The 12,728-nt window shown below is 48.0% G+C and overlaps 1 protein-coding gene across 13 annotated transcripts in view; it reads right to left on the reverse strand.

Annotated features, from left to right (window-relative positions):
* Positions 1-12,728, reverse strand: part of PTPRT (protein tyrosine phosphatase receptor type T) — a 1,037,422-nt gene that overhangs the window by 295,924 nt on the left and 728,770 nt on the right. For all 13 annotated transcript variants that reach the window (XM_077873195.1, XM_077873196.1, XM_077873193.1 and 10 more), the window contains exons 10-11: positions 1,826-2,027; positions 288-390 (exon numbers count right to left, since the gene is read on the reverse strand). In XM_077873195.1, coding sequence (XP_077729321.1) covers positions 288-390; positions 1,826-2,027 — 305 coding nt within the window. The remainder of the gene's footprint in view (positions 1-287; positions 391-1,825; positions 2,028-12,728) is intronic.

Consider the following 12,728-nt stretch of genomic DNA (forward strand, 5'->3'; position numbering starts at 1 on the left):
CTGTTTCCAGGCCTCCAACCCCACTAAACAAACTAATTATAGGTGTATTCCAGAAAGTTCTCTTCCAGCACTCCTCACATGCCCATTAGCATATTCCCTCTGAACCAGTCCTAACTCCTCATTGTTGGGGGAGAGGCTCTTGGCTCAGTTGCCACTGCCACCCTGAAATGAGTTTGGGTCTGCTGACCCTTGTCTTCCAGAAGCTCACTTCTGGCCAGTCTTGCTCATGAGCACTGCATGGTGCAGAGAAGGAAAGCCGCGAAGTCCAAGAGAAGCACCCTCCTCACCTGACAGGGGCTCCTCGTGACTGAGCAGGTTTCAGCATCACCGTGATGGTCGTGTCCGTTTCATTCAGGGGGGTGTCTGTGTCATATTCTGGCATCGATGGAGCTGGACAGACAGCAGAGAAAGGGCATTCAGCACAGATCCCAAACCCAGCTCACCACCTTCCCTTGCTGCCATCCCAAAAGATACCCAGGATGACCAGAAGGAGGACATGTGGGAAAGGGTTGGGTGAGAGTCACAAGGCATCCCAGGCTTTCAGCAGAGCATCCTCTCCTTCCAACCTGCCCGTGGGTCCCTTCCAGACAAGAGTATGGGAAAAGACAGCAATGAGGTGGCCAGCAACCCTCAGGAGTCAAAAAGTTCCACATCAAATAAACAGATAAATTCAGGAAGTCTAAGTACTTAACAAAGAGGGAAAGCAGAGTCGACCTTGTTAAACACATTTGAAATGCAAATTACAGTGGTGATGAACTAGTTCCTCTTATCTTTCCTCTCTTTTTTTTTTTTTCATAAGACCCTCCCTCCTCTCATCCCCAACTGAAAGGAGTAGATGAAATCTAATCCCTTGGGAAGGCGATCTAGCCACTTGTATTTAGAGCTATTAAAACTCACATCTCTTATAATTCACTATTTCAATTTCTGGAATTTAATCCTAAAGTCATAATCCGAACCAAGGAATTAAACTTTATTCTGCAACATGTTTATTGAAGCGTTATGTTATAAAAACATGGAAGCACCAAATATATCCAACCACAGGGGAATGTTTAATTAAATTACGTCCATCCACTTGACGGAACATTATCATGAAAGCAATGTACCAACATGGAAAACGCTTATGGTATAAAGATAAGTGAAAACATTAAGCTGCACAAATCACTGTGGGTATTTATATAAAATATGTATGTATGCAGGCCAGAATTGCATAGGTATTCTCAAAAAAATGTAAATTGTAAAATGGGATCTGAGATAATTCTGTGTTGATGTTGCCTAGTGGTGGAGGGGCCCTGCCGGGGATGGCAGGTGAAATCTCAGGCCTCCATGGCTTTGTACTAGTCCTTCCTTCCTTCCTTCCTTTCCTTCCTTCCTTCCTTCCTTCCTTCCTTCCTTCCTTCCTTCCTTCCTTCCTTCCTTCCTTCTTCTCCTTCTCAGACATTTCATGAGAACCTGTGCTGTGCCCTGGACTGCCAAAAGAAATATTCCTGAAAAGAAGAAATCACATTTTTATAAACCAATTTGTATGAGAAAAAAAAATGTACTATTTAATGCAATTGTGTGGTAAATTATTTGGTGAATCACTTAGCGTTCCCACTGGTCTAGTCTAATTAGTATGGTTTTTACATTTTAGGAAGTTCATGGATTCGGTTTCTTCACAGGACTACAATGCTAACACGCTAGGGACTGCATTGTCCTAATTGCTCCAATACCACGAGGTGACAGCAGGCTCTGCCCTTTTTTTTGCTCTCAGGAAAATTAGGAATCCGTGGGGGGGGGGGGACCCAGAATGTGTTTCTTCCTTTCCCCTTTTTATGATGAGAGATACCTGAAATCTTGGTGGCGATCCTAGTGGTGACGGGGGGCCCGAAGCCCTTTGCTGTGCTGGCCTTGATGGTGAATGAGTAGGTCGTTCCCGGGTACAGACCCACAAAGAGGTGGTGGGTTTCATTCCGGAGCTTGAACACTTTCCCCCGCTGGCTGGAGAGGTCGGCACTCGGGTCCAGTGAGCCAACAGCCTTATAGTTGATCTGTATAACAAGCCAGCAAACAGACAAATGAACACCTCCCTCAGGGAGCTAGGTGGAGCTCGTCCAGGGGCCCATCAGGAGAGGAAGGCACCAGGGCTTGAAAAGCAAGTTCTGCTGTGACAGTCCACCTTACAGATTATCCCAGCCCCCAATACTCCACTGCAGATACACAGGAGCACGGCTGCCTAACAGAAACAGAATGTGAGATACACACGTGTGTTTCAATCTCCTAATGCTCACAAGAAAAGGAAGTAAAAAAGAAAGTAAAATTCATTTTAATATTTCATTGACCCCAATATATGCAGAGTATTATCATTTCAACCTATAATAAACATAAAAATGTAATGCAGTATTTTATATTGTTTATTCATCTTAAATCTTAGAAATCTAGTATGTAGTTTGTCCTTATGGCTCATCTCCATTGGACTGGCCACATTTCAAAAGCTCAGTAGCCTCATGTGGCCAGTATCTGCCACACTGGACCGCACGGCGGTAAAGCAGTGTTTCCATGCGGCGTCCTGTAAGAATGGTTGGGAAGGTTAGTTAAAAAGGCAGGTCCCATGTCCCTTACTCCACGTGGCACCCTCTGGTGCTTTCTCATTCATTACTTTGTTCCTCTTCCCCAAACCTTGGGACATTAGGATATTTATTCTCATTTTAATGTTGGAGAAACTGAGGCTCAACTGGAAGTAACTTACATTAAATCAGCACTCTCCAGACCCTCTATGGTGAAGGCCCAGTTTTGTGTTTCTCAGTCCACTGCTAAACCATAATAATCTGCAGACCACATCACATGTGATTCACCACATGAGTCTGGTAGTAGCCAAACTGGCCCGCGCTGTGCAACGAGACCCATCCCCTCGTCACACACTTGAGTGTTGCAGCGGTGTCAAGGTACGATGAGTGTTTCTAAGTGTTCCCTCTCAATTTCTGCACTTGCTCTGCTGTGAAAGTAACAAAACAGTTGGCATCCCAGCACCAGCCCCCATAGATCACATTTTGAGTGCCATATTCCTAAATCCTATAGTTGTTAAAGTGACAAACACAGGACTGTGTGTTTGTTTCATCTAGTTAGTTCTACTAAAAATGTTCTATTAGAGTATAACATACATACATACAGAAGACTCTACAGTTCAATGAAGTTTTACTCACTGGACACAGGCATATAACCCAGCACACAGACAAGAGAGAGAATGTTCCGATCGAACCCCGGCACCTGCCAGCAAGGATAACCTCTATCTTGACTTCCAATAGCATGGACTCATTTTGTCTGGTTTTGTACCTTATATGCATGGAACCATACAGGAGATACTCTTGAGTGTCTGGCTTCTTTCACTCCGCATTATGTTTGTGAGATTCATGCAGGCTGTCAAGTGTAGCTCTAGATCTAGCATTCTTACGGTTATGCAGCATTCTCCCACCGACAGAGCAGTAGCTCCAATGAGTAAATCCAGGTCTGCTGGTTCTAAAAGCTGTGCTCCTTATTCCGTGAGGAGCTGCTGGGCCTGGAGACAACATGTCATTAACTGAAGAATGCATTCATCCACTTACTCCTTCACTTCTTTGCTCCTTCACAAATGGTTCCCGTGTCGCCCTGTATTCTGGGACCTGCACCGCGTACAGCCCAGATGAATAAAGGCTTGGCCCTGTGCTCAGGTGCCTTCCATTTTAGAACAAAATAAGGCAACCACACAGGCACCTTACATCATCTTGTCTTCCATCAAGAACATCTCCTACTTGACAGGATGACCAAACCCAGGCAGAATCAGGAACACACCAGTTCTACATAAAAAATAAGCAGTTTGCTATTTCTGGCAAGGGCACCAGAGGTTTTAGAGAACGAGGTAACTTCTTTCTCCTCTGTCAAGCAGGAGCGGTATAGCAATTGATGTCACATGCTGAGGAGAGAGGCCAGACTACCTGGAGCAGAGCAAGCCCTGGCGGAGAAACACATTGGCTGAAGGATTTGGGCACTTTGCAAGCAGAGCCTAGGCAGGGGCGCCTGTGCTGTGGATCCTTGGTGAACCTGTCCCTAGCCTTCCCTCTGGTCACCTTGGCCTCCTCCACGCTTCTCATAGGGAAGCATTGCAAACACCTGTCTGGGTATGTGTGTGGACACGTGTGCGTGGGGGGCTGTTCCCAGGGGAGAGCGCTCGCAGGAAACTGGGGGTAATTAGCACCTCCAGCCACTGTACTGATGATAGAGGATGCCTACATTCCCTGGGCTCCTCCCATGTGATGCTCCCCGCCCCCCCACCCCCCCAAGCATCCCAGGGGACTTCCTGGAGGGATTTCACTCCTGTTCACCTCCAAAGGTAGCTGGCTGGAAAACACATCCTGCACCAGACACCTTCTTTCCCTTCCCCTCTCCCTCTTCTCAGTAACCTGCTTGTATTTGAATCAAATACACAAAGACAGTGTGCTCATGGAAGTATCTCAGATGTGAGCTGACATCTGAGGATAACAGAGAGCAGACGTGAGAGCATTCTAGGTTCCAGGCAGAGGGAACTGCCTGGGCAAAGGCCGGGGGTATGAACAGGCTTGGGAGGCTTGAGCCCAGTGTGACCAGAGGGGTGGTGGCAAACGGGATTGCTGAGCCCCCGGAGTGCAGCTGGATTCCAGTTTCTCAGTGGCACAAGAGCCAAGACATCCAGAGAGCTCTGCTGGGTGGCAGCCAACCCCAGCCCACCAGGTGCTTGTGCATCCTTTTGAAATTCCACCCCCGCCCCCCTGCCTGGGCTGGTGGCAACCACACTGATATACAGACACTAGGAGGTAAAACTCATGCCTTATTTACTAGCCAATTCCTTTTCTGCGCTCCAAATTCAATCCAAAAGCGACTCAATTTCCACCGAGCTGTCAATATAATATACCGTGCTCCCCTGCTCTCCTAACCTTTCCTGGTATTACAGGATCCTCACTTACTTGTAATGAAACACTATGAATAAATCAATGTATGTTAATATAGCGTGTCTTCAATTTTTTATGAAGGGCTTCACCAAATCTAATTCCCACTGCTTTGTCAGAAACAGTCTTTGAAAAATTTAACTTGCAAGTTTTACGAAGTTGGTGGGGGACTGGGCTGGGGAGGGAAAGCCAGAAGGTGAGAAAAATGGAATGGGATGGAGCTGTGGCCATAAAATGCATAATGCAATGTGAATCTGTGGAAGTGGAGGAAGAGCAAGATTTGTTAGAATAGCAAACATAAAATAAAGAGTTAGTGGGGGAAAGGTGCTGTGCTGCCTGTCAACCCGGGTCTCTTTTGATCATCGTCAGTGAGATTCCCAGCCAGAAGCCAGAGTGAGCACTTCATAAGGAGAATCAAGTCACACCACCCCTTAGAATAAAAAAAGCAGTGGTTTCCCATTGCTTTTGGGATTAAGAGCACACTCTTACTCTGTGGTTTTTCAGCTGTCTGTATGAGCTGGTCTCCTGTGACCTTCCTCTTATATTCATTCCAAGGCTCTGTTTCAGTGTCTAAAAAGAGCTATGGGTCACAGGGCCTTTGCACCAACTAGGAAACATGTTTTTCCCTTCCCAGGCCTTCCTTTCACCTAATTAATGACTCCTCATCTTTAGATCTCACTTAAAATGACACTTTAACAAGTGGATGGTTACCAGAGGAGAGGCGGGTGTGGGATGGGTGAGACAGGTGAAGGGGATTAAGAGGACACTGCATCCCATGTACTCCTGACTTTCTCCAAATGGCTTCCAGCCCATACGCTGGAGGTCTGAACCCAGTAGAGCCTTAAAAGACTACCAACATGGTTAGTTCATTTTAAAAATTGTTAATTTTATTTTCTCTTTAACTCAAAACAAATGGTTAAAATGTTTTCTCCTCCTTTGGGCCCACTGTAAAAGTGTTTACAGGCATGGCCTTTGCCCTCTCGGTGACCTCCGAGGTAAACACACAAGAAGAGACCTATTCAAGGCATTTCTGTTGTCTCTTTGGTTTCCTGAAAATTAAAAAATCAAATGCAAGCACGTTCCTCCTGAACAGCGCGGATGCACAGATGGCTGAAACGCACATGCCAGTGACTTCCTGGCCACGGGGCCCTTGTTTTTCCTAGAGAGCAGAGAACTATAACAACAGCAGGAAAATGATTATGACTGACACATGTACTGCTGCTCCTGGTGTTTCTAACCCAGTGCCTGACTTTGGGGACAAACAGAAGCATTGATGGATATTGCAGGAAATCAGGTCCTTGATGACACAGATATGGGAGTGACCGGTTCTGCCAGAAAAGAGTCAGACAGCCTCCTGCAAGAAGCTGCTGGAGTGTTGGGCTGGGGCCATCGTCCTCCAGACTCTAGCCCAGACTCCGTAGCACAGAAAGCCCATGAAGACCTTGTAAAGAGTATCAATGCCTGCACCCTACTCCGAACCCACTGCATCAAATGCTCTGGATGCAAAGAGCTTGGCCTGGGTACAGTTTTTAGTTTCTCTAGGAGATTTGATTGGGTAGCCAGGGCTGACAGTGGTAGAGTGGGACCCTTCACCATGAAGGGGATTAAGCAGAAGAATTTCAAAATGTGGCCTGTGCCAAGGAAAGGTGTCCTCAGAGGGCAGGCTGGAAGGAAGGGGACTCACCATGGGAGCACCACAGTGCTAAAGGCTGCAGGCAGGACTTCTGGGTGAATGATGAGGTCGGTGGACTGCACTGAGGATGAATGAAATGTCTGCACAGCTTTGTCTCCCCCCAAAGTTACTAGCTACTGCTTGTGGCTTCACCAGCAGAACACAAATTCTTTGGCACCCCTCCCCACCAGGGGTGAAGAGCCTAATTCCTCTCTCCTTGAGTGTGGGCTGGACTTTGTGCCTCACTTTAAATAGACCTACTGTGGAAGGGGGAATATGGTAACTTAAAGTGGAGGGACCTGGGTGACACCACATAACCAAGTGATCAAGGTCAACACTGCTAATGATCAGTCATATTGAGCTCAAGGGCCCCTCGTATGATGTGATGAGAGGGGTATCTACCCTCTGGTCTTTTCCCCCAGAATTTCAGCCCACCAATTAAAAACAACAACAACAACAACAACAACAACAAAAACAACAACATCAGGGGCACCTGGGTGGCTCAGTTGGCTAAGCATCTGCCTTCAACTCAGGTCCTGATCTCAGGGTCCCGGGATGGAGCCCCAAGTCAGGTTCCTGGTTCGGCAGGAGTCTGCTTCTCCCTCTCCCTCTGCCCCTCTCCCTGCTCATGTGCTCCCTCACTGTTCTTCTCTCTCTCAAGTAAATAAATAAAACCTTATTAAAAAATACACATCAGACCAACGCAGACTCCATGCCGATCAGCACTCTTAAAAAACATCAAGGTCATAAAGAAAAGGCAAGACCGAGACACTGTCACAGAGCAGAGGAGGAGGAGACAGGACATCCAAATGCTCCACAGGAACCAAGAAGGGAGAAAAGGATACCTGTGGAAAAACTCAGGAAATGTGAGAAAAATGTCTGAGGTCTGGTCAGTAGTAAGGCACTGACCTGAATTCTTAGTTTGGATAAATACACCGTGGCGACGTGAGACGTTAATATTCAGGGAAGCTGTGTGAAGGGTACAGAACTCTGTACTATTTTTGCGACTTCTCTGTAAGTTTAGAATTATTTCAAAATAAAATGTTGGTGCAACAACAACAAAAAGTGGCATGCTGGGTTTTGGTACCCGTGAGGTCTTTGTGGCTGCGGAGGAGAATCCATGACAAGTATTCACGGAGCTCTTGCCCTGGCCCTGTGCTAAGCACCGGGGAGCCTTCAGAAGCATATAGTCTGGTCAGGGGGATAGACACACTCACAGGAGTGAGTGGCAAAGGCCATTAGGACTACTACCTGCTCTGAAGGAAGAGAGGCTGGTTCTCAGGAGCACGTAATAGAGGAGGCTTTGGGGGCCAGGAAGTCTTTCCCTGAGAGTGTGAAGGAGGTGAGAGAGGGCTGGGAGACAAGGGGGAAGGGGGAGCGGAGGCTGCAGAGATGCTCCTGGGCAGGATGACTATTGGCCTATGGAAACTAGAAAGAGGCACCTCTCCAGGCGGATGCAGGTACCCTCCATCCCAGCCCCTGGTACATCAGTGAGCTGAGGTTACCTCTGTGACAAGAAAAAGACCCTTCTTAATGTCCAGCCACAGTCCTCCTGACAAATATAGTCTAGTGCTGAGTGGATTTGAACCTCTTAGTGGTGTGTCTTTGTGCGGTGCACAAACTATACAACAGAACGTGACAGCCCTGCTTTGAGGTTGGTCATGGAAGGCTTTATGTGAATACTCGAGTGTTTAGATTTTATCTTGAGGGTAAGAGAGAGCCATTAAAGGAGAGGGGAGGCTACCAAAAGAAATGTAGGGTCAGGGCAGCCTGGGTGGCTCAGTGGTTTAGCGCCACCTTCAGCCCAGGGCCTGATCCTGGAGACCCTGGATTGAGTCCCATATTGGGCTCCCTGCGTGGAGCCTGCTTTTTCCTCTGCCTGTGTCTCTGCCTCTCTCCCTCTCATGAATAAATAAATAAAATCTTAAAAAAAAAAAAAAAAAAAGAAATGCAGGGTCATACCCTAATCTAAGAACAGTGCTACTGAAATTGTGGTCCGTAGCCAAGATGGCATCAGGATCACCTAGGAGCTTGTTAGGGGTACAGATTCCTGGGCCTATCCCAGACCTCCTGGGACCTACCTATCCTGGATCCAGGTCTGGGGCCCAGAAATCTGTTTGAACAGGTCCTCCAGGTGATTCTCATGCATGCTGAATCTGAAGAGGAGCATTTTCTGGCAAGCGGAAGGAGGACTGAACTGACTGGGGGAACAGGGTCCTTTTGAAGGGTCTGGCTCTCATCCCGATGACAGGATGTCCTGTCAGAAGGCCCAGTTTAGACTGGAAGCTGAGGGGGTGGAGAAGAGAGTGAATCCGAGAGCTCTTGAGTCCTGGCTGAAGGATGAGATCCCCAGACATATGGGAGTAAGGAGCCAACACTTGGTGCCAGGCCTGAAGGCGGATGAGACTGCTCAGGCTGGACACAGACGGGAAGATCTGTGAATGTCCGCTAGCCTGGGCCTTCAGATGCCGCTGACATTCAGGAAAGGGAAGAGTGGGGGGAAGGAAGCCCCTGGATTTCAGTCTTTGCAGAACCCGCGCTGAAACCCGGGACAACCACTTTCCGAGCTGAGTGCCTAGGATATATTTTGTGACCTCTACCTGCCAAGGCGTTCTGCTAACGTTTGCCAGGGCCTGCCGGGCTTCTCTGGTTCCCGGGGTCAGAGGCCCAGATGGGACTTTGGTTTGCCCTGCCAGCGCCTCGCGTGGGCTGCGCTCCTTCCCCAGCTGCCAGCGCAGGGGACGATGATGCCCGCAGTGGCTGGGCATGGCAGGCCTGCCACCGCCCTGCAGGGAGTTGTTCTGGTCTTGCGTACACACCCTCAGTTACCACAGATCAAAGAGGTGTTGCGGAAGGGAAGCTGGCTTGTTTGCCCAACATGGCTTTTTACTGATTTCCAATCAATATCCCCTTCGCTGACTCGGCCTGGCTTCCTGGTGACTCCGGGATCAAACACCAGGAGGAAGCAAGCTCGGAATCCAGTTGGGCCAGGGTCATTGATATGCACCACCCAGCAACCCCAGCTGCAAAGCTGGCCAGTAGGTGGTAATAACAAGAACCAACATTGATTGAGTACTTACCTTGGCACCTCCCCTCCTTCCCTAAATCACCGCCTTGGCCTTCAGCTCCTGGACACACTTCAGGTGAGTGTGTTCCTGTCAACACTTGTCTCTCCCTCACCCCCTCCCCCTCCAAAGCACCACAGCCCTCTAGTCCTTACCCCTGGGGCCACTCTCAGTGTCTTCCCCTCCCCTCCCCTGGTTTCCCCATATGAGAGGGACATTCTGACAGTTTCACTCTGTCAAACTGCTCTGAATTTCAAAGACGCACGCAGATTCCCAAAACAGAGCCACCACCAGCTCTGATGGCTCTAAATTCTTTCTTCCTAAACTGTCATAATGCAGCTTAATAATATGAAGCCTGAACCTCCTTTCAGCTTTTAATCTCATGCTGGGGTGCCCTGGGTGCTATGATTTTGTTATTTTCACAGAAACCTTCTTGCTTAATGAGTCTGTCTAGTGATATTCCCTATTGCTTGTAGTCTGCATTGCAATATTTCCTGGGTTTCTAAATGTAAGCTGCTTGCCTTCCAACTTCACACTCAGCTGATTTCTGTTCTGCTGAGTTTAACCTGGTTAAGTTGCTAAATTGCGTGACCAATTCCTCTCCAGTTGGCTTTGGGCACGGAGACTTGAGAGAAGTCGCATAATCCCTTGACCCTGCTCCCTGGAACTTTGCAGTGCTGCCCATGGGCTTTCTGGCAGAGACAGCCAGGGGAAATCCTTCACTGAGGGCAAGGCCTGGATTCTATTTGTTTACTGCTGTAATTGCCAGCACCCAGCTTGGCGCAGAGCAGGAGTCAATGAGGTTTACTGAATAAATGAGGATTAAGGATGAAAATTTAACAAACTCAGAATGTGGTACAGCCAGGTTTAAACTGCAGTCATTCTGATGCCAAAGTCCAGCATTTTCCACCCTGTCCTGCACCTCACCCTTGACCCTCTCCACGTGTCCCCTATGTGACCAGTTGCCAGAGCAGGGAATGGCGATGGCTACCTGCAACAGTCAGATCACAAGGCTTTGTAGTGGGTCCATCTGGGCCTGCCACCCTATGGAGGGACTTGGCAAACATCCCTGGCAGCTAGGTCCACACCTGTCTGGTATATGGTTGACACTAAATTAAATCATGTATTTAATAATCAATAAGGCCCGAGTTGGTGAAGCTCTGGTCCTCTTGGGGCTGAGTTTCCAAAACTGTATAAGTAGAAAGATCCTTCAGTGCTTTTCCTTTTTTTTTTTTTTTTGGTGGTTTTTATAAATGGCCACAAACTTTTGACACTCATCCCACCAAAGGTGGAGCTTATGTCCCCTTCCTTGAGTCTAGAAGGACTGTGATTGCTTTTGACAGACAGAACATGGAGGAAATGATGCTGTGTGACTTCTGAGACTGGGTCACAAGGCAGTGCAGCTTCTGATCTGTCCACAGGGGGACACTCAAGTCTACAACGTGCAAGCTGCTGTGCCAGAAGCTGCCATGCTATGAGGAAGCATGGGGCACATGAAGAGGTCACATGAAGAGGTCAGAGCCTCGGGGCTCTGCTGTCCTCACGAAGTGGGGCCAGTCTTGTTTCCAGGGGCTGGGACTCATCTGGTTGCAAACCCCTCTCACTCCAGGCTGGGAGTCATTGCTACCTGGGCACCAGTTTGGGAAGTGAGCAAGCCTCCAGATGCCCCCCACTTCTCTGTCCAGTCACTCTTAGTGATTAGACATTTGAGTCTTCTTGGTTAAGTCCCTAGACACCATGGGGCTGAGGCAAGCCATCTCTGCCAGGCCCTTTCGATTTCCTGACCCCTGGAATCTGTGAGCACAGTAAAGTTGTTGCTCTCTGCCACTGAATTCTGGCACGGTTTGTTAGACAGCAAGAGTAATGAGGACAGCATTAGTCCCTCAGACGGAAGAGTTTCTTGGGAGGATGGGTAACATTGTATTCACTTTTGTATCCCAAAAAAGAAACATAGTAGATGTCCAATAAATGCATGCCACCTTCCTAACCAAATGATCAAAGTTAGCAATTCCAGTAATGAGAAATATGGACATCAGGAGCCTCCCAGTAAGATGCTCTGAGACAGGCATATCCTTTGGGGGGTATTTTTGCCCAAAATGCTTGTCACATTGATCAGCTAATCTGGAATCATGGAACCACAGGTTGGAAGCCAGAGGCTCCAGCCTCCACTTCCCACCTCCTTGTAGAAATGTATTACAATAATAATAACAATTATGAGTTTACTTGTATTGCCATTTGACGTTTGCCAGGAGCCATGCTAAGCACTTTCCACACATTACTCACTTAATCATCATGTGTTTAGAAGACTAGTGCCATTATTATTCCCATTTTTAGAGATGAGGAAACTGAGACATACAAAGACTAAGTAGCTTTCCAGGCTTCTCACTGCTCCTGAGGAGCAGAGCAGGCCTGCAACCCAGGTGGTGTGAATCTTGACTCCACCTGCTTAGCCTCGGGGCTCTGCTGTCCTCATGAAATGGGGCCAGTCTTGTTTCCAGGGGCTGGGACACTGGAGACACTGCTGTGGGAACCTGTTTGCTGCAGGATTAGCTGGAGTGAGAGGACATGCCTGGAATTTGGAGGTACATGGGAAGCTCCAGGTTAGAGAGTTGAGGATACAGAAGCCAAAGTTCAGGAGGATTGGGGTGGAAGTGAATTTGGAGAGCGGGGAACGATGGAGGGCCTGCCTCCAGATGGCACTTCCTGAGCACCCCAGATGGTCTCTCCTTCTGACCTGGAGCTTCCTGCCTCCCCTTCAGAAGGCAGAGGCAGGAGGTAGATTCCAGAGGGCTTTCTTAGGAGAACTTCACTGATCACATAATAACATATTCTGGGGCAGCAGGGGGCTGAAAGCTCAAGCTTCACTCTATTGCATTTTTCTCTCATTCAGTATTTTCCTCATGAAATTAAAATAGAATTGATTTTACACCCCCCCCCCCAAATTAGGCATTAGGAAAGGAATAAAAGGGTGGGCATACTGGAGAGCTGAACATCAATTCAGTCCAGCAGAGCATATATGTATAATGTTTTATGAGCCCCTACTAACAGGGGAAGGTT

This window comes from Canis aureus, chromosome 26, assembly GCF_053574225.1.
Source record: "Canis aureus isolate CA01 chromosome 26, VMU_Caureus_v.1.0, whole genome shotgun sequence".
NCBI lineage: Eukaryota > Metazoa > Chordata > Mammalia > Carnivora > Canidae > Canis > Canis aureus.